This window comes from Hemitrygon akajei, chromosome 1, assembly GCF_048418815.1.
Source record: "Hemitrygon akajei chromosome 1, sHemAka1.3, whole genome shotgun sequence".
Lineage (NCBI taxonomy): Eukaryota > Metazoa > Chordata > Chondrichthyes > Myliobatiformes > Dasyatidae > Hemitrygon > Hemitrygon akajei.
In genome coordinates, this window is record NC_133124.1 from 216,652,255 (window position 1) to 216,679,927 (window position 27,673).

Sequence of the window (27,673 nt, forward strand, 5' to 3'; positions counted from 1 at the left end):
CTGACCTGCTGAGTTCCTCCAGCACTTTCTGTGTGCCCCTCCATTACTACATCGCTGTTTGTGGGATCTTGCTGTGTACAGATTGGCGGCCTGCCTTCAAACACTCTTCATTGGCTTTGGGAGCTCACTGAGATGGGGGGGGGGGGGGGGTCCACTGGAACATAATTCTTGATTTACCGAGTTTGATATTTCAAATTCACCTCAAAACATGCAGTGACCTAACAAATAATCTGACCACAATTCATCAGATATTTCCCCAGGATGAGGGGTGGGGAAGAACTGAAGGCACGGAGTTGAGGCTCACTGAAAACGATTATCGGTGACCACGACATAGCTTAACCCCTTTTGCAACAGGCACGGATCATCTTCTGTGTAGAAATGTAGCAATATCTTGAAGGATACCACTCATCCTGCTCCTGGACGATTTGGCCCACTCCCATTAGGGAAGAGGCCGTGCCATGTCCATACCAGGACCCCCAGACTCAGAGATTCAAGGTACATTTACTATCAAAGTACGTTTGTAGTATCCAACCTGAGATTCGTCTTCCCCACCGACAACCGCAAAACAACGAAAAGAAAACCGCGTTTAGACCATGTTCAAAGAAAAACACAAACGCCTACCCCTCAAGCGTGAGGAAAAAAACAAATTGTGCAAATAGCAACAAAAAATGAGTGAAAAACACAGAATATTAAACACAAAAATCGAATGTGTCCAGGCATATTCAGTTCATCTCAGAGTCTGAAATCACCCAAAGCAGTGATAAAAAAAAGGAGGGGGGGGGGGGGGAGAGAGAGAGGGAGAGAAAAAGTAAAGAGTTGAAGGAGGCGGAATCTGTTAGGAGAGCAGAGTGGACTGTGGGGGAAAGGGATTTTTTGCGAGTGACAAGGTGTGAAGAGTTATATTTCAATAGGACTGAATTAAAAGATGGGGGAGTCCTGAAACACTGACTGTTTATTCTCCTCCATAGAATTATTTACTCCTCTCCATAGTTTGTCAGTCCTTGTTATATATAGTTTTTTATAAATTCTATTGTATTTCTTAACTATTTTGATAATAAATTTACTTTGACTTTGACTTAGACGCTGCCTGACTTGCTGAGTTCCTCCAGCATATTCTGTGTTGTTCTGGAAAAGCTTATTTTTATTGAGATACAGGGTGGAATAGGCCCGTCTGACCCCCAATTTAGCCCTAGCCTAATCACAGGATAATTTACAATGACAAATTAGCCTTCCAACTGGTACGTCTTTGGACTGTGGGAGGAAACTAGAACACCAGGAACAAATCCACACATTCATAGGGAGAACATACAGTGTGGGAATTGAACCCAGGTCACTGGTAGCGTAATACACTGTGCTACCATGCCTGTAGAGAGAAGTTTGGGGCCAGAATTAATCAGGACTGTCTAAAGGAACCAGGAAAAGTGTTTGAGAGGGAATAATGTGCAGAGTTACAGGAAGAGAGAATAAGGTTGTTGAAACTGGCACAGATTCAATGGGCTGGGAACAATTATGCACCACAGGAATTCTCCCAACCTCCCCAGACAGCAAGGTCAGGAAATTTACTCAATATACCAGTCACCTTCAGTCACACAACTCAGATTTAAAATGCTGCGATCATGTTGCAGCAGGCATTTCAGACCATCTTATTATATTCAAACATTGCTTCTGTCGATTTACATATAGTGTGTGTATGAGTATTTTTATCTACTGTGTGTGTGTGTGTGTGTGTGTGTGTGTGTGTGTGTGTGTGTGTGTGTCTGTGTGTGTGTGTGTGTGTGTGTGTGTGTGTGTGAGTGTGTGTGTGTGTGCGTGTGTGTGTGTGTGTGTGTGTGTGTGTGTGTGTGTGTGTGTGTGTGTGTGAGTGTGTGTGTGTGTGTGTGTGTGTGTGTGTGTGTGTGTGTGTAGATGCGTATGTGTAGAGAGAGAGTGTGTGTGTAAATGTGTGTGTCTGTATGTACTGTCAGTGTAGTTGTGTGGTACCATCACAGCTAGTGTAGAAACACCAAGCCCTTGTACAGAAAGGGATGGATATGGTCCTGTCCATCACAGGAAAAGCCCTCCCCACACTGAGCACATCGACAAGGAGCAAGAAAGCAGCGTCCATCATCAAGGACCCCACCATCCTACTCATGCTTTCTTCCAACTGCTGCCATCAGGTAAAAAATACAGGAGCCTTAGGTCCCACACACCAGGTTCAGGAACAGTTATTACCCCTCAACCATCAGGTCCCACACCACCAGGTTCAGGAACAGTTATTACCCCTCAACCATCAGGTCCCACACATCAGGTTCAGGAACAGTTATTACCCCTCAACCATCAGGTCCCACACCACCAGGTTCAGGAACAGTTATTACCCCTCAACCATCAGGTGGCACACCACCAGGTTCAGGAACAGTTATTACCCCTCAACCATCAGGTCCCACACATCAGGTTCAGGAACAGTTATTACCCCTCAACCATCAGGTCCCACACCACCAGGTTCAGGAACAGTTATTACCCCTCAACCATCAGGTCCCACACATCAGGTTCAGGAACAGTTATTACCCCTCAACCATCAGGTCCCACACCACCAGGTTCAGGAACAGTTATTACCCCTCAACCATCAGGTCCCACACCACCAGGTTCAGGAACAGTTATTACCCCTCAACCATCAGGTCCCACACATCAGGTTCAGGAACAGTTATTACCCCTCAACCATCAGGTCCCACACCACCAGGTTCAGGAACAGTTATTACCCCTCAACCATCAGGTCCCACACATCAGGTTCAGGAACAGTTATTACCCCTCAACCATCAGGTCCCACACCACCAGGTTCAGGAACAGTTATTACCCCTCAACCATCAGGCTCCTGAACCGGCGTGGATAACTTCACTCACGTCAACATTGAACTGATTCCACTACCTGCAGGCTCACTGTTAAGGACTCTACCACTTATGTTCTCAGTATTATTTATCTGTTATTTTTTGCATTTGCACAGTTTGTCTTTGTTTTGCAGATTGGTTGCTTGTCAGTCTTGTCGTGTGAAGTTTTTCATTGATTCCATTGGATTTCTCTGTTCTACTGCGGATGCCCGCAGGAGAGTGAATCTCAGGCTCGAAGGGGGAAGAGGGTGAAAAGAGATCGAGATAAGCTCCTCAAACAAGACTAAGTAAAATCTTCAGTGGAAGTGGATTAGTTAATAGAACCTGACTGAAACAAACCTACACAATTGCTCACTATTCCCTTTTAAATTGATTGATTCTGGCACTTTAATATTTCCATTTTAGCTTCCTCCATCTGTATATGTAATGGAAACTGCCTGTGTGTGAGCCACACTGTAATTATAAACTCCGACTGGTGTGTTACTGTAGCCGTGTTGCCATGGGAGGGTCTAATCCAACCATGGTGGCTGACTTTGGGAATTCCCTCTGACAAGCTGCCGATTGAGGGGAAGAGAGCGAAAACTGGAAAATAATTTGCTAACAGCAGAGACAGTCTTAAATACAATGGGACAACGCAGTGCACTGAAGCACAACAGATACTTGGCATGTTAACAAACCTGGCAGGTTCTGTAAGTGAACAGTAGACTAGAGATCTTACAGGAAACAATGCTCCAAGTCAATTTATTATCAGAATAATGTGCAAAAGTCTTAGGGACCTATGGGGCAGCATGTAGTGTAGTGGTTAGCGCAACCCTTTACCCAGTAACCCTGGTTCAATACTAGCCACTGCCTGTAAGAAATTTGTTCGATCTCCCCGTGACCACGTGGGTTTCCTCCCGCAGTCCCAGGACCTACCAGTTGGTAGGTTAATTGGTCATTGTAAATTGTCCTGTGATTAGGCTGGGTTCAAACTGGGGTTTGCTGGGCAGCACAGCTCGAAGGGCCAGAAGGGCCTTACCGTGCTGTGTCTCAATAAATAAATACAGCTCGTACGCCTTGGAGTTTTGCACAGTGCTGTACTTGTCAGCGTGGAGCGGAGAGCGAGTTTGTACATCTGGCGAGAGAAAAGGATGTTGGGAATGGCAAGAATGGAGCACTACGAGAGGGGTGTGGGACAGGTGGCAGAGAAGGAATGCCAGGAGCTGGGGTGGGGTGGGGTCATTTGATTCCAAACAACTGGTTTATTGATCATTACAGAATGTGTCTCTGGTGCTTCCTGCTCCCTCCCCTCTCCCTTCCCCTTTCCCAACCATGATTCCCCTCTCCCTGCCCCCTTCCCACTCTCAGTCCACAATAGAGACTCATATCAGAATCAGATTTATCATCTCTCACATAACTCATGAAATTTGTTTCAGTACAGGGCAATACATAAAATTACTGCAGTACTGTGCAAAAGTCTTAGCCATGTATACAGTATGTGTCTAAGATTTTTGCACAAAACTTTACAATATACTACCCTGAGGTTCATTTTCTTGCAGGAATTCACAGCAAGTACAAAGAAACACAATAGTATCAATGAAAACTCATACACAATAAGAACGACAAACGATCAATTTGCAAAGGGTGACTAAGTGTGCAAGTACAAATGTAAAGTAATAAATATCGAGAACTTGAGATGAAGAGTCCTTGAAAGTGAGTCCATAGGTTGTGGGAGCTGTACAGTGCTGAACAATACTCAAAGTTCAATGTAAGTCTGTTGCCAGAGTACACATATATCACCCCACGCTATCCTGAGATTCATTTTCTTTTGGGCATTGACAGTAAAGACCAGAAACACGATAGATTAAATGAAGAAGTGCAGGCGAGCAAAGACAAACAATCCATGTGCAGAAGGTGCCAAATTATGCAAATTCAGAAAAAGAATAAAACACAATAACAAATAAGAATTGAGATGGCAGATGCTTCAGACAAAAATAAAGGGAAACAGATCTTATTATGTTCAACGTAAGCTGGCCACATTGAATATCAAATTCTGCAGCACAGTACAAGTCCTTCAGCCTAAGATGTGCCCATTGAGTATACTCTAGGGTCAATTTAACTCTTCCCTCCCACATAGCCCCATTTCTCTATCACCCAGGTGCCTATCGACAGTAGGAATCTCTTAAATGTCCCTAATGTATCCACCTCTATCACCACCCCTAGCAGCACGCTCTATGTACCCACCACTCTCTGTGTAAAATAAACCTATCTCTGATAACACCTCCCCCATACTTAAATTCCCTTTCATAGTAGCCATTTTTCCCTGGGAGTAAGTCTCTGGCTGCCCACTCTGTCTCTGCCTCATCATCTTGCACACCTCTAACAAGTCACCTTTCACCCTCCTTCGCTCCTCACCTTGCCCCTCACCTGGTCTTACCTTTCACCTGCCAGCTTTCACTCCTCCTCTCTCCCCACCTTCCTATTCTGGCTCCATCCCCCCCCTCCTTTCCAGCCCCGATGAAGGGTCTCGGTCCAAAACTGATTTGGAACAGAGGAAGATCTCTCAAAAAGGGGCAACACAGTTAGATCCTTCACACAGAGCTTACGCACGTTCTTGAAGCCCCTGTACAGAGACTGGAGTTCTTTCCTGGAGAACTTGGTTCGTGCTTGCAGTTCTTCAAGGCCCTCCGGCTGATGGCGCACCGTCGACAGCTCATCCTCGATGTCACTGTCGTCTGCAAAGAAAGACTAGAGTTGAGTCTGGTGTGCCCTCTGGCTGCTCCAAGTCTCACATACATAGCAGCCCTCTCCTCTCTGCCGAGAAGCCGCTCCGGTAAGCATTGAAAAGGTGTCAATTGATTGGAGAGAGAGGCCAAGTGTTCAGTCAATCGGATTATTTTAAAGAAAGGTAAGCTTTATTTGTCACCTGTATGTTGCAATGTACAGCGACATGCGTCGTTTGCGTTAACGACCAACCAAGGGCGGGCTGCAAGGGTCTCCATGCTTCTGATGCCAACATTGCATACTCACATCTTACTACCTGTTCCTCTTGCAAATCTGGAGCGCTCAGAGGAAACCCACCCAGTCACAGGGTTCAAAGTTCAAAGTACATTTATGATCAAAGTTCAGATACTATTTACCACCTTGAAATTTGTCTCCTTGCCAGCAGAAACCCAATAGAGCCCATTTTTTAAAAAAAGACCGTCAAACACCTAACGTACAGACAATAAAACAAACTGTGTAACCATTAAAAGTAAGCAAATAACATTCAGAAGCCAAGCCTTCACCGCAGCCGATCCTGCTGTTAGGCCGCAGGCCACAGCGGAGGTACGGGCAAACCTCGCGGAGCAGCCAGCCGACAGGGCGAACTCTGATTGCTGGAGCTGGCAAGTGTTACACTAACCACTACACCGCACTGCTGCCCAGATTGTTGTCACAGGCACCGAGATACAATGGTTTTGCATGCCATCCACAGAAATCACTTCACTGCATCTGTACACTGAGGTTGTACAGAGGTAAACAGTAACAGAATACAGAATGTAGGGTTACAGTTACAGACAAGGTGACTGCAGGTAGGCAATGAAGTGCAAGGCCATAGTGAGGTAAAATGTGAGGTCTATCTTATTGTAGTAGCGGACTATTGAATAGTCTAATTGAAATTCAAAGTTCATTTATTATCTGATTTGAGTGTTACATTGTCTGTTCTATTTATTATAAATTACTATGATTGCACATTTAGATGGAGACACAACGTAAAGATTTTTACTCCTCATGTATGTGAAGGATGTAAGAAATAAAGTCAATTCAATTCAATTATCAAAGTGTGTATAATATACGCAACCTTGAGATTCACCTCCTTTGTCCGGCAGCCACAGAACAAAGAGACCAAATAGAACCCATTAAAAAAAGAAGGCCCATCGATCATCCAATGTGCAGAGGGAGAGAAAAACAGAAACCAAATCGTGCAAACAATAAAAGTAAGCGATCTGCGTTTGGAATGAAAGTGAGTCCCCGGAGCAGATGGAGCAGGACACAGCCGTAGATGCAGAGCAGAGTAAATGTTGCAGATCAGTGAGCGGAAATCTTGCCTCCGGTCCTGACACCTTGCCTTTTCAATCTATCTCATAAGCTATCAGATCACCTGCACAATCGGGACCCGGCTTATTATTACCCCGATGTGAAATCTGTTGCTTGACAGCAAAGACATAAAATTATTATAAACTACAAGATAAATAAAGGAAACAATGAGGTGGCATTCACAGGTTCGCAGATCGTTCAGGAATCTGACGGTAGAAGGAAAGAGGCTGTTCCTGAATCACTGAGTATCATTTAGTTACATATTTAGATTCAGAAACAGATTAATTTATTGTCATGTATACACCAAGGTGCAACAAAATTCCATGCTCGTGTGAAGTTCCCAGAGTAATTGGTTTGTCAGGGCATACTCTGGAGTTATAGTATATAACAAATATTAATTTCAACAGCAACCAGACTTCTGATCTGAATGTGTATTGTAGATTGAATTTAAAATGCAGCTCAGAACAATGGTCTTCCTGGCGCTGCAGGCCAGGATCGATTGCAAATCAATAAACACCCCATTGACCTGAGATGTCTGCATATGCATGAATGCAATAAACACCCCATTGACCTGAGATGTCTGCGTATGTATGAATGCAATAAACACCCATTGACCTGAGATGTCTGCGTATGTATGAATGCAATAAACACCCATTGACCTGAGATGTCTGCGTATGTATGAATGCAATAAACACCCATTGACCTGAGATGTCTGCATATGCATGAATGCAATAAACACCTATTGACCTGAGATGTCTGCGTATGCATGAATGCAATAAACACCCATTGACCTGAGATGTCTGTGTATGTATGAATGCAATAAACACCCATTGACCTGAGATGTCTGCATATGTATGAATGCAATAAACACCCATTGACCTGAGATGTCTGTGTATGTATGAATGCAATAAACACCCATTGACCTGAGATGTCTGCGTATGCATGAATGCAATAAACACCCCATTGACCTGAGATGTCTGCGTATGTATGAATGCAATAAAGACCCCATTGACCTGAGACGTCTGCGTATGTATGAATGCAATAAACACCCATTGACCTGAGATGTCTGCGTATGCATGAATGCAATAAACACCCCATTGACCTGAGATGTCTGCATATGCATGAATGCAATAAACACCCCATTGACCTGAGATGTCTGTGTATGTATGAATGCAATAAAGACCCCATTGACCTGAGACGTCTGCGTATGTATGAATGCAATAAACACCCATTGACCTGAGATGTCTGCGTATGCATGAATGCAATAAACACCCATTGACCTGAGATGTCTGCGTATGCATGAATGCAATAAACACCCATTGACCTGAGATGTCTGCATATGCATGAATGCAATAAACACCCATTGACCTGAGATGTCTGCGTATGTATGAATGCAATAAACACCCCATTGACCTGAGATGTCTGTGTATGTATGAATGCAATAAAGACCCCATTGACCTGAGACGTCTGCGTATGTATGAATGCAATAAACACCTATTGACCTGAGATGTCTGTGTATGCATGAATGCAATAAACACCCATTGACCTGAGATGTCTGCGTATGCATGAATGCAATAAACACCCCATTGACCTGAGATGTCTGCGTATGCATGAATGCAATAAACACCCATTGACCTGAGATGTCTGCGTATGTATGAATGCAATAAACACCCCATTGACCTGAGATGTCTGTGTATGTATGAATGCAATAAAGACCCCATTGACCTGAGACGTCTGCGTATGCATGAATGCAATAAACACCCCATTGACCTGAGATGTCTGCGTATGCATGAATGCAATAAACACCCATTGACCTGAGATGTCTGCGTCTGTATGAATGCAATAAACACCCATTGACCTGAGATGTCTGCGTATGCATGAATGCAATAAACACCCCATTGACCTGAGATGTTTGTGTATGTATGAATGCAATAAACACCCATTGACCTGAGATGTCTGCGTCTGTATGAATGCAATAAACACCCATTGACCTGAGATGTCTGCGTATGCATGAATGCAATAAACACCCATTGACCTGAGATGTTTGTGTATGTATGAATGCAATAAACACCCCATTGACCTGAGACGTCTGCGTATGTATGAATGCAATAAACACCCATTGACCTGAGATGTCTGCGTATGCATGAATGCAATAAACACCCCATTGACCTGAGATGTCTGCATATGCATGAATGCAATAAACACCCCATTGACCTGAGATGTCTGCGTATGCATGAATGCAATAAACACCCATTGACCTGAGATGTTTGTGTATGTATGAATGCAATAAACACCCCATTGACCTGAGACGTCTGCGTATGTATGAATGCAATAAACACCCATTGACCTGAGATGTCTGCGTATGCATGAATGCAATAAACACCCCATTGACCTGAGATGTCTGCATATGCATGAATGCAATAAACACCCCATTGACCTGAGATGTCTGTGTATGTATGAATGCAATAAAGACCCCATTGACCTGAGACGTCTGCGTATGTATGAATGCAATAAACACCCATTGACCTGAGATGTCTGCGTATGCATGAATGCAATAAACACCCATTGACCTGAGATGTCTGCGTATGCATGAATGCAATAAACACCCCATTGACCTGAGATGTCTGCGTATGTATGAATGCAATAAACACCCATTGACCTGAGATGTCTGCGTATGCATGAATGCAATAAACACCCATTGACCTGAGATGTCTGCGTATGCATGAATGCAATAAACACCCATTGACCTGAGATGTCTGCGTATGTATGAATGCAATAAACACCCCATTGACCTGAGATGTCTGTGTATGTATGAATGCAATAAACACCCCATTGACCTGAGATGTCTGCATATGCATGAATGCAATAAAGACCCCATTGACCTGAGATGTCTGCGTATGTATGAATGCAATAAAGACCCCATTGACCTGAGATGTCTGTGTATGTATGAATGCAATAAAGACCCCATTGACCTGAGACGTCTGCGTATGCATGAATGCAATAAACACCCCATTGACCTGAGATGTCTGCATATGCATGAATGCAATAAAGACCCCATTGACCTGAGACGTCTGCGTATGTATGAATGCAATAAAGACCCCATTGACCTGAGACGTCTGCGTATGCATGAATGCAATAAACACCCCATTGACCTGAGATGTCTGCATATGTATGAATGCAATAAACACCCCATTGACCTGAGATGTCTGCGTATGTATGAATGCAATAAACACCCATTGATGTATGCATGAAGGCAGCTCAGAGGCAGAGGTGGTTAACGGTCATTTTGGAAGTCTGGAGTGATGATATGAAGATCTAGGAATCAGGGGTGTCAAACTCATTTTAGGTCACAGGCCGGATTGAGCAAAATGCAGCTTCATGCGGGCCGGATCAGTCGGACGCGTGCGAACGCAGCTTTCGTTGCCTCCGTTTTTTCAGCCTGCTCTCATGTGTCTCAGTCTCTGCTATAACTACAAAGTGTTTCACTTTACAAATTCCGTTTCTTATGAAGAAGACTGCCGAGCAAGACTGCCGAATAAACACTAAAAACCCTGAAAACCTGGTACCTGAATAAACTCAGCATTAGTCATATCATACGCCATAGGCGCTTCGATTACTGGGACCAGCTTTAATAGTAATTAGATATTATCTCGCGGGCCAAAGATAATTCCACCGCGGGCCGGATTTGGCCCGCGGGCCTTGAGTTTGACATATATGATCTAGGTGTTTGAAAATTATATGTAACTCAAAGGGAGCATTATGAATGCATTGTGACAATCGAAATTGCCCTGCTGTTACCTTTGATCTTTAGCATATAAAAATGTGATGTAATGTTGGGTCAGGGAGCCTCTCTCCAGAGTGACTCAAAATGCTGTCAGCTTATGTGTGCCGAATAAGGACCTCACCAGCTGTGTGTCTCTCACTGAGCGTCACAACAGGTGTACATGGTAATTGTTAATATGATAGTGACACTGAGCACAAAATGGAAAGGTGCTGCTGGATAAAGATGTTATTTCCTCGTGGTTTAACACTACTATGCTTGCTTGTTTGGGCAGAGGGCTGACACTTGTGGGCCGCCCAGCACAATCCTCGCCGATTTGTTGTGAATGACGCTTTTCTCTGTATATGTTTTATTTGGTAGCTGAGCGAAGGGCGCTGAGTAGGCTACGGTCAATTATGGAAAACTCTGAACATCCTCTACATAGCACCATCCAGAGACAGAGAAGCAGTTTCAGCGACAGGTTACTATCGATGCAATGCTCCTCAGACAGGATGAAGAGGTCAATACTCCCCAATGCCATTAGGCTTTACAATTCAACCGCCAGGACTTAAGAACTTTTTAAAAGCTATTATTAATGCTTTTTGAGATAGTGATTTAGATGCATATCATATTTTTTACTGAGTTAAGTATTGTATGTAATTAGTTTTGCTACAACAAGTGTATGGGACATTGGAAAAAAGTTGAATTTCCCCATGGGGATGAATAAAGTATCTATCTATCTATCTATCATTCAGATACAGCACGGAATAGGCCCCTTTGGCCCTATGAGACCCGCCTCCCAGCAGCCCCACAATTTAGTCCTAGCCTAACAACGGGACAATTTGCAATGAGCAATTAACCTACCAACTAGTATGTCTTTGGACCGTGGGAAGAAACTGGAGCACTCGGAGGAAACCCATGTGGTCACGGGGAGAATGTACAAACTCCTTGCAGACAGTGGCAGTAACCAGACCCTACCCTGATCTTACAGATGGCGTGTTGTAAAGCATCATTATAACCCCTATACCTCTGTGCCAGCCACTGACAGATGTTGTGAAATGTGTGTAAGCTGACCTCTGACTCACTCTCTGGTCTGGACGGTCGGTGGGTGTGTGGCCAGTGCTTTGGTGTCCAGTGTGTGAATCCCAAGCACAAGGCTGAAGATCTTCAATCCTGATGACAATTCAACTTTGATTCCTTCTGAGGTCCCAACAAGAATGCCAATTTAATTCAACCCACATGATGCCAAGAAATATCTGACAACACTAGTTACAAGACAGGGTGTGGGACCAGACAGCATCCTGGCCGAGTCCTGAGGGACCAGACAGCATCCTGCTGACTCCTGTGGGACCAGACAGCGTCCTGACTGACTCCTGTGGGACCAGACAATGTCCTGACTGACTCCTGTGGGACCAGACAGCATCCTGACTGGCTCCTGTGGGCCAGACAGTGTCCTGGCTGACTCCTGTGGGACCAGACAGCGTCCTGACTGACTCCTGTGGGACCAGACAGCGTCCTGGCTGAGTACTGAGGGACTAGACAACGTCCTGACTGACTCCTGTGGGACCAGACAGCGTCCTGGATGACTCCTGTGGGACCAGACAGCGTTCTGACTGACTCCTGTGGGACCAGACAGCGTCCTGGCTGACTCCTGTGGGACCAGACAGCGTTCTGACTGACTCCTGTGGGACCAGACAGTGTCCTGGCTGAGTACTGAGGGACTAGACAACGTCCTGACTGACTCCTGTGGGACCAGACAGCGTCCTGGATGACTCCTGTGGGACCAGACAGCATTCTGACTGACTCCTGTGGGACCAGACAGCGTCCTGGCTGAGTACTGTGGGACCAGACAGCGTCCTGACTGACTCCTGTGGGACCAGAGAACGTCCTGACTGACTCCTTTGGGCCAGACAGTGTCCTGACTGGCTCCTGAGGACCTGCACACCAGCCAAGGAGCTTCATTTTAGTTACCACACTGGCATCGAACCAGGAATGAGCTGTCAGCAGAATGGGGACGATTTTCTTAAATCATAGAACTATAAAGCACAGTGCAGGCCATTCAGACTGAGATGTTGTGCCAACCTTTTAACCTACTCTCAGATCAATCTAACCTCTCCTTCCTATACAGCCCTCCAATTTTCTATCATCCATGTGCCTATCTAAGAGTTTCTTAAATGCCCCTAATGTATTTGCCTCAACTACTCCTGGCAGGACATTCCACAAACACACCACTCTCTGGGTAAAGAATATATCTCTAACATCCCCCCAGTACATTCCTCCAGTCACCTTATAATTATGCCTTCGTGTATTAGCCACTTCTGCCCTAGGGAAATAAAATCTCTGGCTTTCCACTCTATCCATGTCTTTTATCATCTTATACACCTCTGTCCCATCACCACTGTTACTTCTCTGCACCAAAGGGTTAGGAGCATAAGACCATAAGACACAGGAGTAGAACGAGGCTATTCTGTCCATCGAGCCCTCTCCACCATTCCAACAAGGTTGATATATTATCCATCTCAATCCCATCCTCCTGCCTTCTTCCCTTAGCCTTTGATGCCCTGACTAATCAAAAGCTGAAGGTCCTGTTCTGTGCTCTATGACTCTATAAGCTGTCCCTAATGTGTATGGGAATGTAGGGACAATAGCAGTAGGATTAGTGTAAGTGGTTGAAGGCTGGAATGGACTCAATGGGCTGAAGGGCATGTTTCTATGCTAAATGGTTCTGTGATACCGTCCACTGGGTGGTGGGGTGGAGATACATCTCTACCAAAGGAGGTGTAAGGCACTCCTTCCCTCCGCTAGCCTGCAGGTCACCCTGGGGCACCTGCTTAGCCCCCCTGATCAGGGTCACGTGAAGCCATGGTGAGACTTTTCAAAGTTACAGTGGAGATGAAATACCACGTGAAGTGCTGGGAGCAAGTGGTGGGTGGCTGTATGAGCAGTTGGTGCAGGGGCTGGTCCCTAGTAACATTAAAAGTAAACTGTCTCTGATCAGTAAAGATAATCATCTCTGGATTGTTACCTGAGCCACGTGCAAATTGGCCCAGGGTTAATACGAGCAGAGAGTGAAATGCATGGATCAAGGATTAGTGTGGGAGAAAATGGTTTTCTATTCATGGGACTTTTGTACCAGTATTGAGGAAAGTGGGAATTGTTCCAATGGGACGGGCTCCACCTGAGCTATGCAGGGACCAGGGTCCTGGTGAATCACATAACTAGGGTTGTGCATAGGGCTTTAAATGTTGGGGAGGGAGGGTCAACAAATTGGAAAAGCATGACAAGCAACATATACAAAATACGGGAGAAACTCAGCAGGTCAGGCAGCATCAATGGAAATTAATGCACAGCCAATGTTTTGGGCAGAGACACTTCTTCAGGACTGGAAAGGAATGGGGAAGAGGCTGGTATAAAAAAGGTGGGGGAGGAGGACGAGGATAGCTGGAAGATGATAGGTGGGAAAGGTAAAAGGCTGGAGAGAAAGGAATGTGATAGGAGAGGAGAGTGGACCATGGGAGAAAGGGAAGGAGGAGGGGACCCAGGGGGAGGTGATAGGCAGGTGAGAAGAGGTCAGAGGCCAGAGTGGGGAATAGAGGATAAGGGAAAGGAGGGGGAAAATATTTCACAGAAGAGGAACAACATGAGAGGGTCTGGATGGATGAAGTAAAAGGGCAGGAGAGGTTACAGAAGCTTGAGATTAGAAAGAGGTAAGAATTTAACTTCAGGTAACATGGAGACAAAATTGAAAAGAAGATGGTGAATTCAGAACTGAAGGTGTTATATTTGAATACACACAGCATACTATAAGGTAGATGATCTTGTAGCACAGTTAGAGATTACAGGGATGACATTGTGGGCATCACTGAGTCATGGTTGAAAGAAGATCACAACTGGAGCTAAGCCTCCAAGGATACACCTTGTATCGAAAGGGCAGTCAGGTAGGCAGAGGGGCTGGTTTTATAACATCATAAGACCACAAGATATAGGGACAGAACATGGCCACTTGGCCCATCAAGTCTGCTCCATTATTTCATCATGTCTGATCCATCTCCCTCTCAGCCCCAATTTCCTGCCTTCTCCCCGTATCCCTTCATGCCCTGGCTAATCAAGAACCTATCGACCTCCGCCTTAAATTTACCCAATAACTTGGTCTCCATAGCTGTCAGTGGCAATGAATTCCACAGATTCACCACTCCCTGGCTAAAGAAATTCCTCCTCATCTCCGTTCTAAAAGGACATTCCTTTATTCTGAGGTGGTGCCCTCTGGACCTAGACTCACCCACTATAGGAAACATCCTCTCCAATGAGGCCTTTCAACATACAAAAGGTTTCAATGAGATCCCACCACCAATCTTCGGAATTCCAGTGAGTATAGTCCTAGAGCCATCAAGTGCTCCTCATATAAAAAGCCCCTAGTTGGCTTTGTTGGTAAAAATAAAAATCAGATCATTTGAAAGTGGTGACATAGAATTAGAAGGAGTAAAATCCCTGGGCTAGAGTTAAGAAGGTGCAAGGGTAAAAAGACCCCAATAGGATTTATATACAGACCTCTGAACAGTATCCAGGATTTGAGAGATAGAGAAAGAATGTAAAAAGGGAACATTATGATGGTTGTGTGGGATTTCATTATCAAGTTCAAGTTCATTGTCATCTTGATATTTCATCTTTGTTTATTTTCATCTATGATTTCAAGTTGTATTGTACACGTATACAACCAATATGCAGGTAGGTTGGGAAAGTTAGGTTGGTGCTGGATCCCAGAAATGGAGTTTGTAAAATGTCCACAAAATGGCTTTTTAAAGCAGCTTGCCATTCAATGGCAATTCAGAACTAGGTGTTGAGCACTTGAAACAGATTTGATTAGGAAGCTTAAGGTAAAGGAACCCTGAGGAGAAAATGATCATACTATGATAGAATTCACATTTCAGTTTTATAGGGAGAAGCTAAAATTGGATATATCAGTATTACAGTGGAGTGAAAGGAACTATAGAGGCATGACAGTGAGTGAAGCCGCCAACATTTATTGGAATGGGACACTGGCAAGGATGACGGCAGAACAGCAGTTGCTGTAATTTCTGGGAATAATTCAGAAGATGCAGATTAGTTCATCCCAAAGAAGAAGGATGAGGCAACCGTGGCTGACGAGGGAAGGTAAAAGACAGCATAAAAGCAAAAAAAAGAGAGACGCATTACAGCAAAAATTAGTGGGAAGCTGGAGAATTGGGAGGGTTCTGCAAAAACTAATAATGCAACTAAAAGCACAATAAGGAGAGAAAAAGATTAGATGTGAAAGTTATCTAGCCAAAAATGTAAACAAGGATACCAAAAGTTTCTTCAGTTATATAAAGAGAAGCAAGAGTGGAAATTGGGCTGCTGGAAAATGACGCTGGAGAGGTAGTGAGTCTGCTAATGATTTAGACAGATTAGGAAACGGGCAAAGAAGTGGCAGATGGAATACAGTGTCAGGAAGTGGTCATGCAGTTAGGTTGAAAGAATAAAGGCACAGACTATTTTCTAAATGGGGAGCAAATCGAGAAACCGGAACTGCAAAGGGACATGGAGGTGCCAGGGCATGATTCTCTAAAGGTTAACTTGCCCGTTGACACAGTAGTGAGGAAGGCAAATGAAATGTTAGCACATCATCTCCAAAAAATAAAACGACAGAATCCACTCCGGAACTTACAAAGTTGACTCCCAAATTTCTGTTGATCCCATAAGACATAGGAGCAGAATTAGCCCATTTGTCTGCCCTACCATTCCATCATGGCTGATTTATCCCCCCCTCCCCCCAATCCCATTCTGCTGCCTTCTCCCCATGACCTTTGATGCCCTGATTAATCAATAATCAGTCAAACTCCACTTTAAATATATCTAATGAATTGGCTTCCACAGCCACCTGTGATAATGAATTTCACAGATTCAACACCCTCTGGCTAGAGAAATTCCTCCACATCTCTGTTCCAAAAAGACATCCTTGTATTCTGGGGCTGTGCCCTCTGGTCCTGGACTCCCCCACTATAAGAAACATCTGCTCCACATCCACTTCAGGTAGGCTTTTCAATCCCCCCCATTCTTCTAACCTCCAGTGGGAGCAGGTTCAGGGCAATCAAATGCTCCTCATATGTTAACCCTTTTGCTCCTGGGATCAGTCTTATGAACCTCCTCTGGACCTGTGTTTAACTAGCTAGAAATATGAAATAATTTAGCTTGCCAACAGAAGGTAAAGGAACAATTATGATTTCAAGAGTGGAGTCTCCCTGACGTCAAGGTTCTTCCCTCCAGTATGTTAGCCTGCATTTTATCCAGGAAAATGATAATGATGGTGTTTCTCATCCATTTTTTCATCTTCTGCCATGATGAGGCTACTGTCAGGTTTGAGGAGCAACACCTCATATTCCGTCTGTTTAGCCTTCAACCTGAAGGCATGAATATCAATTTCTCCAACTTCAGGTAATTTCTCCACCCTCCTCTTACTCTCATTTTCCACTCCCCATTCTGGTTCCCCCCACCCCTTGCCCCTTCATTTTCCTCATCTATCATCGCCTCCTTTTGGTGCCCCTCCTCCTTCCCTTTCTCCCATGGTCCACTCTCTACTCCAATCAGATTTCTTCTTCTTCAGCCCTTTATCTCTTCCACCTATCAACCCCCAGCTTCTTACTTCATCACTCCCTCCCCCACCGCTTGGTTTCACCTGACTCCTAGCTGGCACTCCATCATCTCCCAACACCTGCTTATTCTGGTCTCTTCCCCCTTTCCTTCCTGTCCCGATGAAAGGTCTCAGCCTGAAATGTTGACAGTTTATTCATCTCTATAGATGCTGCCTGACCTGCTGAGTTCCTCCAACAGTTTGTGTGTGTGTTGCTCTGGATTTCCAGCATCTGCAGAACCTTGTGTTTATATTTCTTTCCTCCTCCCTGCCTTCCTGCTCCTGCTGCGTTGGTGCTGGTAATCCAATCCCTGCCTTGTTTTGACCTTGTGAGTTATGGACTTGCAATGCTTTCTAACTCCAAAACATAAAACTAATTGAAAGAAAAAGACGGGAGCCTGGGAGGACGTGAGGCCTGCTCATACGACAAGGTGACATGCTGATGTCTGCCATTCACATACTTTTACACCCACCCCGTAATGAATTATGAACACAACAAAGAATGCTTAATTAAACAACATATTTACAGTACTAAGCAAAAGTCTTGGGCACACATATATATACAGAAGCCAGGGTGCCCAAGACTTTTGCACAGAACTGAATTTGTCAGCATGGAGCAGAGAGGGCATTTGTAAATCTGGCAGGAACAAAGGATGTTGGGAATGGTGAGGTTGGAGCACTGCAGAGGGGCATGGGACAGGTGGCAGAGAAGGTGTGCTGGGGTACAGGGTGATGGGGGTGCAGACACACCCAGCCCTGCGACACCAGGCAAGGTCATTTGATTCCAAACAATTGGTTTATTGATCATTACAGAACGTCTCTCTGGTGCTTCCTGCTCCCTCCCCTCTCCCTTCCCGACCATTTTGCCGACCATAATACCCCTCTCGCTGCCCCCTTCCCACTCTCAGTCCAGAATGGAGACTTGTATCAGAATCAGGTTTATCATCACTTACATGTCATGAAATTTGTTTTTCTTTGCAGCAGCAGTACAGTGCAAGACATAAAATTACTACAGTACTGTGCAAAAGTCTTCGGCATCCTAGCTATATATATGTGTCTGTGACTTTTACACAGTACTGAACAGTATCACTCAGATATTATTGTAACATTAAATACACAACAGGACTCACCACGTGGCTTCTCTTGTGGATGAAGTGAAGAAGGACTGTGCACTAGCTGGAGCAGACCATTCACACATCGAGGTCACTGTGTCAGCCTCTGAACCACAACACCATGGAACCCACTCAGTACTGATCGGGTCACAGAATGATACAACGGGGTAAAGGGGTGGGTGAAAATAGATTGCATTTTGGTGCGCTGTTGGGTCAGACAGGAGAAGGAAGATGGGATCAGTGGATAGTGCAGACAGCATGGTAGTGTAACTGCTCGTGTGCTATTTTCATAGTAAGCAGGGTTCTATTCCTACCGGTGCATAAAACCATAAGACACAGGGTCAGAATTAGGCTATTCAGCCCATTGAGTCTGCTCTGCCGTTCTGTCATGGCCGATTTATAATTCCTCTCAACCCCATTCTCCCGCTATCTCCCTGTAAACTTTTGTCATCGGACCAAGCAAGAACCTATCAACCTCCACTTTTAATATTCCCAAAGATGCAGCCTCTGCAGACTCAGCACCCTCTGGCCAACGAAGTTTCTCCTCATCTAGAACTGGGTCCTCAGACTTGAAAGCATTGTTTAAATATTCACTGCACCACTGACACAACAAATAGTTCGGTTGAGCTCCACACATTGAGAACATCGAACAGTATATTCGGCCCATAACGTTGTGCCTAAACAGCGAAAAACCAAATCAAAACACCCGAACACTAATCGCTCCTACCTGCGCCATGTCCACGCCCCTCCATCTTCCTCACATCCGTGTGCCTATCCAAACGTCTCCGTCCGCTCTCTCATAATTTTGTAAACCTCGATCAGATGTCCTCTCCACTCCAGAGAAAACAACCCAAGTTTATCCAGCCTCTTGTGATAACACATACACTTACGCCATCTGATAAATTCCAATGGACAAAGGGTCTGGGCTATATATATTTAGTGCGGTTGTATTTTTTACTGATATTCTCTATGGGCTTGTTATCAAATACACGTGAGGAGTGGGCCTCCAGCCGTGGTATCGCTGTGGGAGGGGGGATCACCAGGGCTGTTGCACTCCACCGGGGGAGTATTGTGGTTGACACAATTTTTTGATTAGTATTTAGAGAGGTTGGATCTTTCTCTCTGATATTCTACATGGGCTCTTAGTCTTACGTGTGTGTGCACTGGGCGTCAGGCCGCAGTGCCTGGGGGAATGGTGGGGTGCAGTGTCCAGGCTGGGGGAGTCGGGCTCTATTGTAGTCAACTGTGGATTGATGGCGCGAGCTTTTTTGTGACTCTCTTTTGCGATACTTCTTTTTGTGTGTATCTAACGTGCGCTTCTGCTGTATGTGACTGTGCTGTGCTTTGTAGCTTGACCCCGTAGTAGAAACATGGAAAACCTCCAGCACAATACAGGCCCTTCGGCCCACAAGGTTGTGCCGAACATTTCCCTACCCTAGAAATTACTAGGCTTACCCATAAGTCCTCTATTTTTCTAAGCTCCATGTACCTATCCAAAAGTCTCTTAAAAGACCCTATCGTATCTGCCTCCACCACCGTTGCCGGCAGCCCATTCCACTCACTCACCACTCTCTGTGTAAAAAAACTTACCCCTGACATCTCCTCTGTACCTACTCCCCAGCACCTTAAACCTGAGTCCTCTTGTGGCAACCATTTCAGCCCTGGGAAAGAGCCTCTGACTATCCACATGTTCAGTGCCTCTCCTCATCTTGTACACCTCTATCAGGTCACCTCCCATCCTCCGTCACTCCAAGGAGAAAAGGCCGAGTTCACTCAACCTATTCTCATAAGGCATGCTCCCCAATCCAGGCAACATCCTTGTAGTAACACTGTCTTGTTTGGCTGTATTCATGTAGTCTTAAAATGACAATTAAACGAATTGAAAAGGGATCTTCTAACATATAGTAGCTTTCTAATGTGCAGTGAAAGGCCTTAATCTGAATTAAGCAAATAACGGTGATAGCTAAAAAAAGGACAGATAAATTTGGTTGAGTGCAGGCCCCTGCACTAAATTGCATTACAGTACTTATACTAATTTAATGCCTGAAAAGATGGCATAATGAATAACACTTTTTATGGGTGGGTATGGGGGAAGGAAGGGATTTGTTGTGCTGTTATTTTGTTGCTGCTGCTCTGTTGTTGTTGTTGCTTATGTTGTTCTGCCCAACACGGTGGGCACACTATGTTAAACCATTAGACCATAAGATATAGGGGCAGAATTAGGCCTTTTGCCCCATCGAATCTGCTCCATCATTTCATCATGGCTGATCTCAGCACCAATCTCCTGTCTTCTCCTCATATCCCTTCATGACCCGACCAATCAAGAATATATTGACCTCTGCTTTAAATATATCCAATGACTTGGCCTCCACAGATGCCACTCGATCTGTGAATCCACACGTTCAGTGCCTTTCATCATCTTGTACACCTCTATCAGGTCACCTCCCATCCTCCGTCACTCCAAGGAGAAAAGGCCGAGTTCTTTGGAGTCACAGAGTCATACAGCACCAAACTAGGCCAATCAGCCCCACGTTCTCATGCCCATTTGCTCAGATTAGAGTCATAGAGAAGTACAGCAAAGATGCAGGCCCCTTGGCTCATCTGATCTGTTATTCTGCCCCTCTTCATTGACCCATCACCCACAATACCCCTTCCATCCATGTACCTGTCCAAATTCTCTCAAACGTTGCAACCAAATCCACTTCCACTGGCAGATTGTTCCACCCTCACTCCACCCTCTGAGTGAAGAAACTCCTCCTCATGTTTCTCTTAATCATTTCACCTTTCACCCTTAACCCATGACCTTTAGTTCTGGTCTCACCCAACCTTAGTGGAAAATCCCTGCTTGCATTAACCCTATGTATACCCCTCGTAATTTTGTAGACCCCTGTCAAATCTCCACTCATTCTCCTACGCTCCAGGGAATGAAGTCCTAACCTATTCAATGTTTCCCTGTAACTCTGGTCCTCCAGACCTGGCAACATCCTTGTAAATTTTCTCTGCACTCTTTCAAATTTATTGATATCCTTCCTGTAGGCAGATGACTAAAACTGCACACAATACTCCAAATTTGGCATCACCAACTTCTTATACAACTTCATCATAACATTCCAACTCCTGTACTCAATATATTGATTTCTGAAGGCTGAAACCTTCATAAATCGGAGTATTGAGTATGGGAGTTAGGGACATTATTAGATCCATGGCCTTCCATGCCTTGCTTATTGAAGTGTCTGTCTAAATGTCTGCTTTTGATTCCACCACATTCTCTGGCAGCAAACACCAGATATTAACCACTGTCTGTGAAAAAAACCTCATCCCTCGTACCCACTTCCTCTCAACATAAAACCTATGCTATACTTTTTGTTTTTTAAGCCCTTAAGGAATTTAAGGAAAATTATCACCCATCTGCTCTGAACCATACAAACATTGAGCAGTACTGCTCTAAAACAGGCCCTTCAGCCCATCTAGTCTGTGCCTAACCGTTATTCTGCCTAATGCCATTGACCCACACCCGGACCATAGCCCTCTATACCCCTCCCATCTATGTGTTTATCCAAACTTCTCATAAATGTTTCATTCAAAACCACATCTACCACTTCCACTGGAAGTCCGTTCTACACTAGCACTACTCTCTGGGTGAAGAAGATCTCCCTCACCTTTGACCTCTAGTTGTAAGTCTCACCCAACCACAGGGGAAAAAATCTGCTTGCATTTATCCTATTATAATTAATTTACCTCGTAACACGTATATCCCCTCAGCATTTTATTCATCCCTCAGAAAACAAGCCCAGTCTATCCAAGTTTTTCCTATGATTAAAATCCTTCAATCCAGGCAACAATCTGGTGAAACTCCTCTAAACTCTGCCCAGTGCAATCACATCCTTCCTATAGTGTGCTGACCAGAATTGTGCACAATACCCCTGGTGTAGTGTAAGCAGTGTGTTGGATTTCACCGTAAAATCGTTATTTTATTTTCAGTTTAACTTCCTTATGACTGTTTAGATTTTCTATAATTACCCATGTATAGGCAATTGTTCAGTGCGCCCCCTAGTGGCTACAGTTCTTTGTATTATTCTGGAAGCTTCCTGGGTATTTGAATAGGGGCTTGTTGACGAGTTAACTCTTATCCACAAATTTGACTGGAATGTCTGCCATCTATGGTATAACCATATAACCTATAATTCGGTGACCAGACATATAAGGACAGCAGAGGACGTTGGGTTGCGAGCTTTTCTTCTTCTTGCTCTGTGCTTTTTTTCTTTCTCACTTCTCTTCTTTCTCAATTTCTTTGTTCTGTTAATTCCTTCATTATGTGCTGTGTCGTATGATGTATGTGATCACGGTCTTCCCATGACCATGACTATTCTTGGCAAATTTTTCTACAGAAGTGGTTTGGCATTGCCTTCTTCTGGGCAGTGTCTTTACAAGATGGGTGACCCCAGCCATTATCAATACTCTTCAGAGATTGTCTGCCTGGTGCGAGTGGTCACATAACCAGGACTTGTGATCTGCACTGGCTGCTCATATGACCATCCACCACCTGCTCCCATGGCTTCACGTGACCCTGATTGGGGGCTAAGCAGGTGCTACACCCTTGCCCAAGGGTGACCTGCAGACTAGCATCTTACACCTCCTTTGGTAGAGACATATCTCCTCTCCACTAATGTTCTATTTGCGCTTAATAAAATGATTGGAAAGCAGCAAGATTTATGATCCTGACTTCTGAATGAACCTTGGATTAAAAACATCATAACCCAACAAGTGCTTTGTAATGCTGTAACATTACATTAAGTCCCAATCTTCACAATCTCTACATTCTGTGCCCTGATCTTTGAAGACAAACATGCCTTCATCTCCACCCTCTGTACCTGTGGTCTGACTGTCACGATAAACCCCAAGGTCTCTCTGTTCATTAACATTCCTATATGCTCTCAGTGGCCCCTTCTTTAAGTACACCTGTTCAACTGTTGGAAACGACTGTTTTTTAAAAATAATACTTTTTATAAGATTTGTATTTTTTAAACAAACTCATGTATATTTTACAGTCACTGGCAGAAAGCGGTATAGCAGCTAAACTAACGGTTTATCACCTTTCTCATTTTTCATTGGCGCATTACCCACGTGATGTAATTGCTTTAATTATGTAGCCTCTTAATTAATTCATTCCATTCTAAGAAATTTCTTTTATCTTATCTATAAAAGTGGCTGGTGGCGCAGTGACATCAGCGCCGGACTCCGGAGCGAAGGTTCCCGAGTTCGAATCCAGTCAGGCCACTCCCGGACACACTTTCCATCTGTGCTGGGTTGAGTGTTGAGCTTGTAACTCGGCCTCGTAAAAATAAAACACTTGCGCTGTGAGAAGGACGTGGGGGACCGCTCACAGAATCTTTCCTCCAAGACAACCACTTGAAAAAAACGTGGTCGCTGAGGCTCTGGCAGAGTATGGCACAGAAAAAAATGTGTTAGTTTTTCAGAAGTGCCATTTTGGCATTCTTTTATCCTTTGTCTTACAAATCTTAGCATCGCTTCTCAGCTCTTTATTTTAGTTTGCTTAGTATTTGTATGTTTGCTTGTACTCCAAAAATAAACAGAAATCGCAGAATTAAGATTACTTGTCATTCCTGACTCCCCGAGGAACCCTAAGGATCAGAAACTAAACAGAGATCAAAACACAGCCAATCACATGGCAGCAACTCACTGCAGAAAAGCATGCAGGCGTGGTCAAGAGGTTCAGTTGTTGTTCAGAGCAATCATCAGAACGGGGAAGTGACTTTGGCCGGGGAATGATTGTTGGTGCCAGATGGGGTGGTTTGAGTATCTCAGAAACTGCCGATCTCCTGGGATTTTCATGCACAACAGACTCTATAGCAGGGGTTCCTAACCCTTTTAACGTCATGGCCCCCTATCATTAACCGAGGAAGTCCATGTATCACAGGTTGGGAACTCCTGTTCTAGAGTTTATAGAGAATGGGGTGTGAAACAAAGAGCATCCAGTGAGCAGCAGTTCTGTGGGTGAAAACGCTTTGTTAATGAGAGAGGTCAGGGGAGAACGGTCAGACTGGTTCAAGCTGACAGGAAGGTGACAGTAACTCAGATTACCACACGTTACAACAGTGGTGTGCAGAAGAGCATCTCTGTCAGTGGCCACTTTATTAGGTACAGGAGGTACTGTACATAACAGTGGCTGCTGAGCAAATTCCAACCCTTTTCCGACTTCCCAAAATCTCACACTAGTCAGAATGAAGTTCCGCCTTCCAATACTCCGCTCAACCTTCCAGCTGATCTGTGACCTCCTGGAGCCTCAGACAACCCTGAGCACTGCCCACACCATCACCAATTTTTGTATCATCTGCAAACTTGTTAATCGTCCCTCCAGCACTCACATCCAACTCATTAATGTACATCACCAGTGATTAGCCCATCGCTGTACAGCACCAGCTGTAAGATGGAGGCTCAAATCCCGCCACCATCTGTGAGGAGTTTGTACGTCCTCCCCGTGACCGCGTGGGTTTCCTCCCACGTTCCAAATGGAGAATGGAGGTTCGTTGTACTCAATGTTCAGTGCCACAGGAGTTTGACATTTCAAAGCCCCAGGTGCTCCAGTTTCCACCCACGTTCGAAATATGGGGGGCTAGTTAAACTGGCCTCTGCAAATGATCTCCAGTGGAGATGCAGTGGTGGAATCTGGTGTGAGCTAATGGAAATAGGGGAGAATGTATTGGGCCAAGATTCAAGGTTCAAGTTTATCCATCAAAACCTACAGTGAAACGTGTTGTTTGTGTTTACAACCCACACACAGGAGGCCACACACTCTGGCACCCACAAAACTTCTCAGAACAACACAGAACACAACCAGCAACAAAGCAACAAAAGCAAAACCAGCCTCACTCCATCCTGCGCACATACACAGTCCTCTAAACCTAGGACAGACTCTCGTGGCCCTTTGTCCCATCCACCTGTCCTCTCCCAGCCTCTGTCACTATTCCATTCTCTCCTCCTCCATCTGCCTATCACCTTCTTCAACTGGATCCACGTATCACCTCCCAGCCACCGTCACCATCCCCATTCTCCCCTCCTCCATCTGCCTTACACTCACTTCACCTGGATCCAACTATCACCTCACAGCCTCTGTTACTATACCCTCTCTCCCCTCCTCCAACTACCTATCACTCCTCCCTCACCTGGATCCACCTATCATCTGCAAACTCTTGCTCCTCCCCTTCACCTCCTTGTTCCTGCTCTCTCCCCTCTAAGTCCAAATCAAGGGCCTCGACTTGAGGCGTCAACCATCCACTTCCCTCCACAGATGCTGCCTGATCCATTGAGTTCCTCCAGTAGATTGAGTCTTTTGCTCCCCCTAACTTTATTTGCTTCCCCTAGCGATAAGGAATACTGTCAGAACTTCTCAGGGTTGTATATGGTGACATTCACTATATGACCTTTCATAATAAATTCACTTTGAACTTTTAAATTACTTGCATATGAATTTTTATGAATTATACACTCGTACACACAGCTCCTTCTTCATGTCAGTTCAGGCAATAGCCTTCATTTTTTTATATGTTCTTATTGCACAATTTTGTAAAATTTATCCTTAATTCATGTTCAATATGTTTAATACATCATCATCTGGTGTGGGGGGTGGGTGACGGGGGCAACCGCACAGAATCGAAGTAAACCGCAAAGAGTTGCAAGTTCAGTCAGCTCCATCAAGGGCACTAGTATCCTGGGCATCTTCAAGGAGCAGTGTCTCAAAAGGGCGATGCCCATCATTAAAGACCCACAAGGACGTGCCCTCTTCTCATTGATACCATCAGGAAGGAGGTACAGGAGCCTGAAGGCTCACACTCAGCGATTCAGGAACAGCTTCTTCCCCTCTGCCATCCGATTTCTGAATGGTCATTGAGCCCATGAACTCTACCTCACTACTTTTTAATTTCAATTTTTGCACTACTTATTTAATTTAACTATTTAATATCTATATATTTTCAGTTTTTTTCTGTTATTATGTACTGCAAAGTTAAGAAATTTCACAACTTATAACGATGATATTAAACATAATTGATTCTGATGTTTTTCTTGTGAAAGTTGTGTCTCTTGGTGCTATGTTCTCGTGATGCTACTGCAAGTAAGATTTTCATTGCCACTGGGCATCTGACACTCGACTGTCTTATAGAATACGGAACAGTACTGCTCAGTACCGGTCCTTTGGTGCCAAACTTTCCAGCTTCTCCAAGATCAGTTTAACACTTCCCTCCTACCCAGCCCCTAACCCTCCATTTTTTCTATCATCCATTTTTTATATCATCATAAGAGTCTCTTTAATGTCCTCTGGCTCTAGAGACGGGCTGATTCAACGCCTGTGCCCCTGACTGAGGTGCTGTGGGAGGACACGGAACATCGGGAATGTGGGAACATCAGCTGCCCTGGGCTGTGTGTCCAGAGACCTGAGCTCTAGGACCAACTTGTTGGACGTTTGGAAAGAGCGACGTAACGGACTTTTAACACCATAAATTGGCGAGCTGTTTGTTATGTCTCCCCTCTCGCTGTGAAATGGGGACACCTCTTTTTCTCTTATCAGTGAGCCTGTGGTATGTCGAATACCGGGTGAACAAGTAGTCTTTGGGGTAACTGCAAGTCTCTGTCTTTATTGATGCTTTGCTGCACACCCGAGGGCTCGGTGGGGGGGTTACTGATGTACTTTTGCAGGTGTTGGTGGGGGGGGAGTCATGGCCTGCTGCTGCTTGTGTGCTGCAGGGGGGAATTTGGGGTTCTAACATTTAACTGTCATTCGTTCTTTGGGGCACTCCTCTGTTTTCATGGATGTTTGCAAAGAAAAAGGATTTCAGGATGTATATTGTATACATTTCTCTGACATCAAATGTACCTATTGAACCTATGTGTGGCGGGATGGAGATACATCTCTACCAAAGGAGGTGTAAGGTGCTCCTTCCCTCCGCTAGCCTGGAGGTCACCCTTGGGCAAGGTGTAGCACCTGCTTATCCCCCCGATCAGGGTCATGTGAAGCCATGGGAGCAGGTGATGGATGGTCGTATGAGCAGCCGGTGCAGATCACAAGTCCTGGTTATGTGACCACTGACACCAGGCAGACAATCTCTGAGGAGTATTGATAATGACTGGGGGGGGGGGGGGGTCACCCGACTTGTAAAGACTCTGCCCAGAAGAAGACAATGGCAAATTTGCCAAGAACCATCATGGTCATGGGAAGACCATG

The 27,673-nt window shown here is 44.8% G+C and overlaps 1 protein-coding gene across 5 annotated transcripts in view; it reads right to left on the minus strand.

The window, feature by feature from the left end:
• The window catches only part of LOC140735692 (calsenilin-like), a 173,037-nt gene that overhangs the window by 33,806 nt on the left and 111,558 nt on the right, over positions 1-27,673 (minus strand). For 3 of the 5 annotated variants that reach the window (XM_073061066.1, XM_073061076.1, XM_073061086.1), the window contains one exon: positions 5,451-5,575. In XM_073061066.1, coding sequence (XP_072917167.1) covers positions 5,451-5,575 — 125 coding nt within the window. Of the gene's footprint in view, positions 1-5,446; positions 5,576-27,673 lie in introns of all 5 variants that reach the window. The other 2 variants (XM_073061097.1, XM_073061088.1) reach the window with 1 other exon arrangement.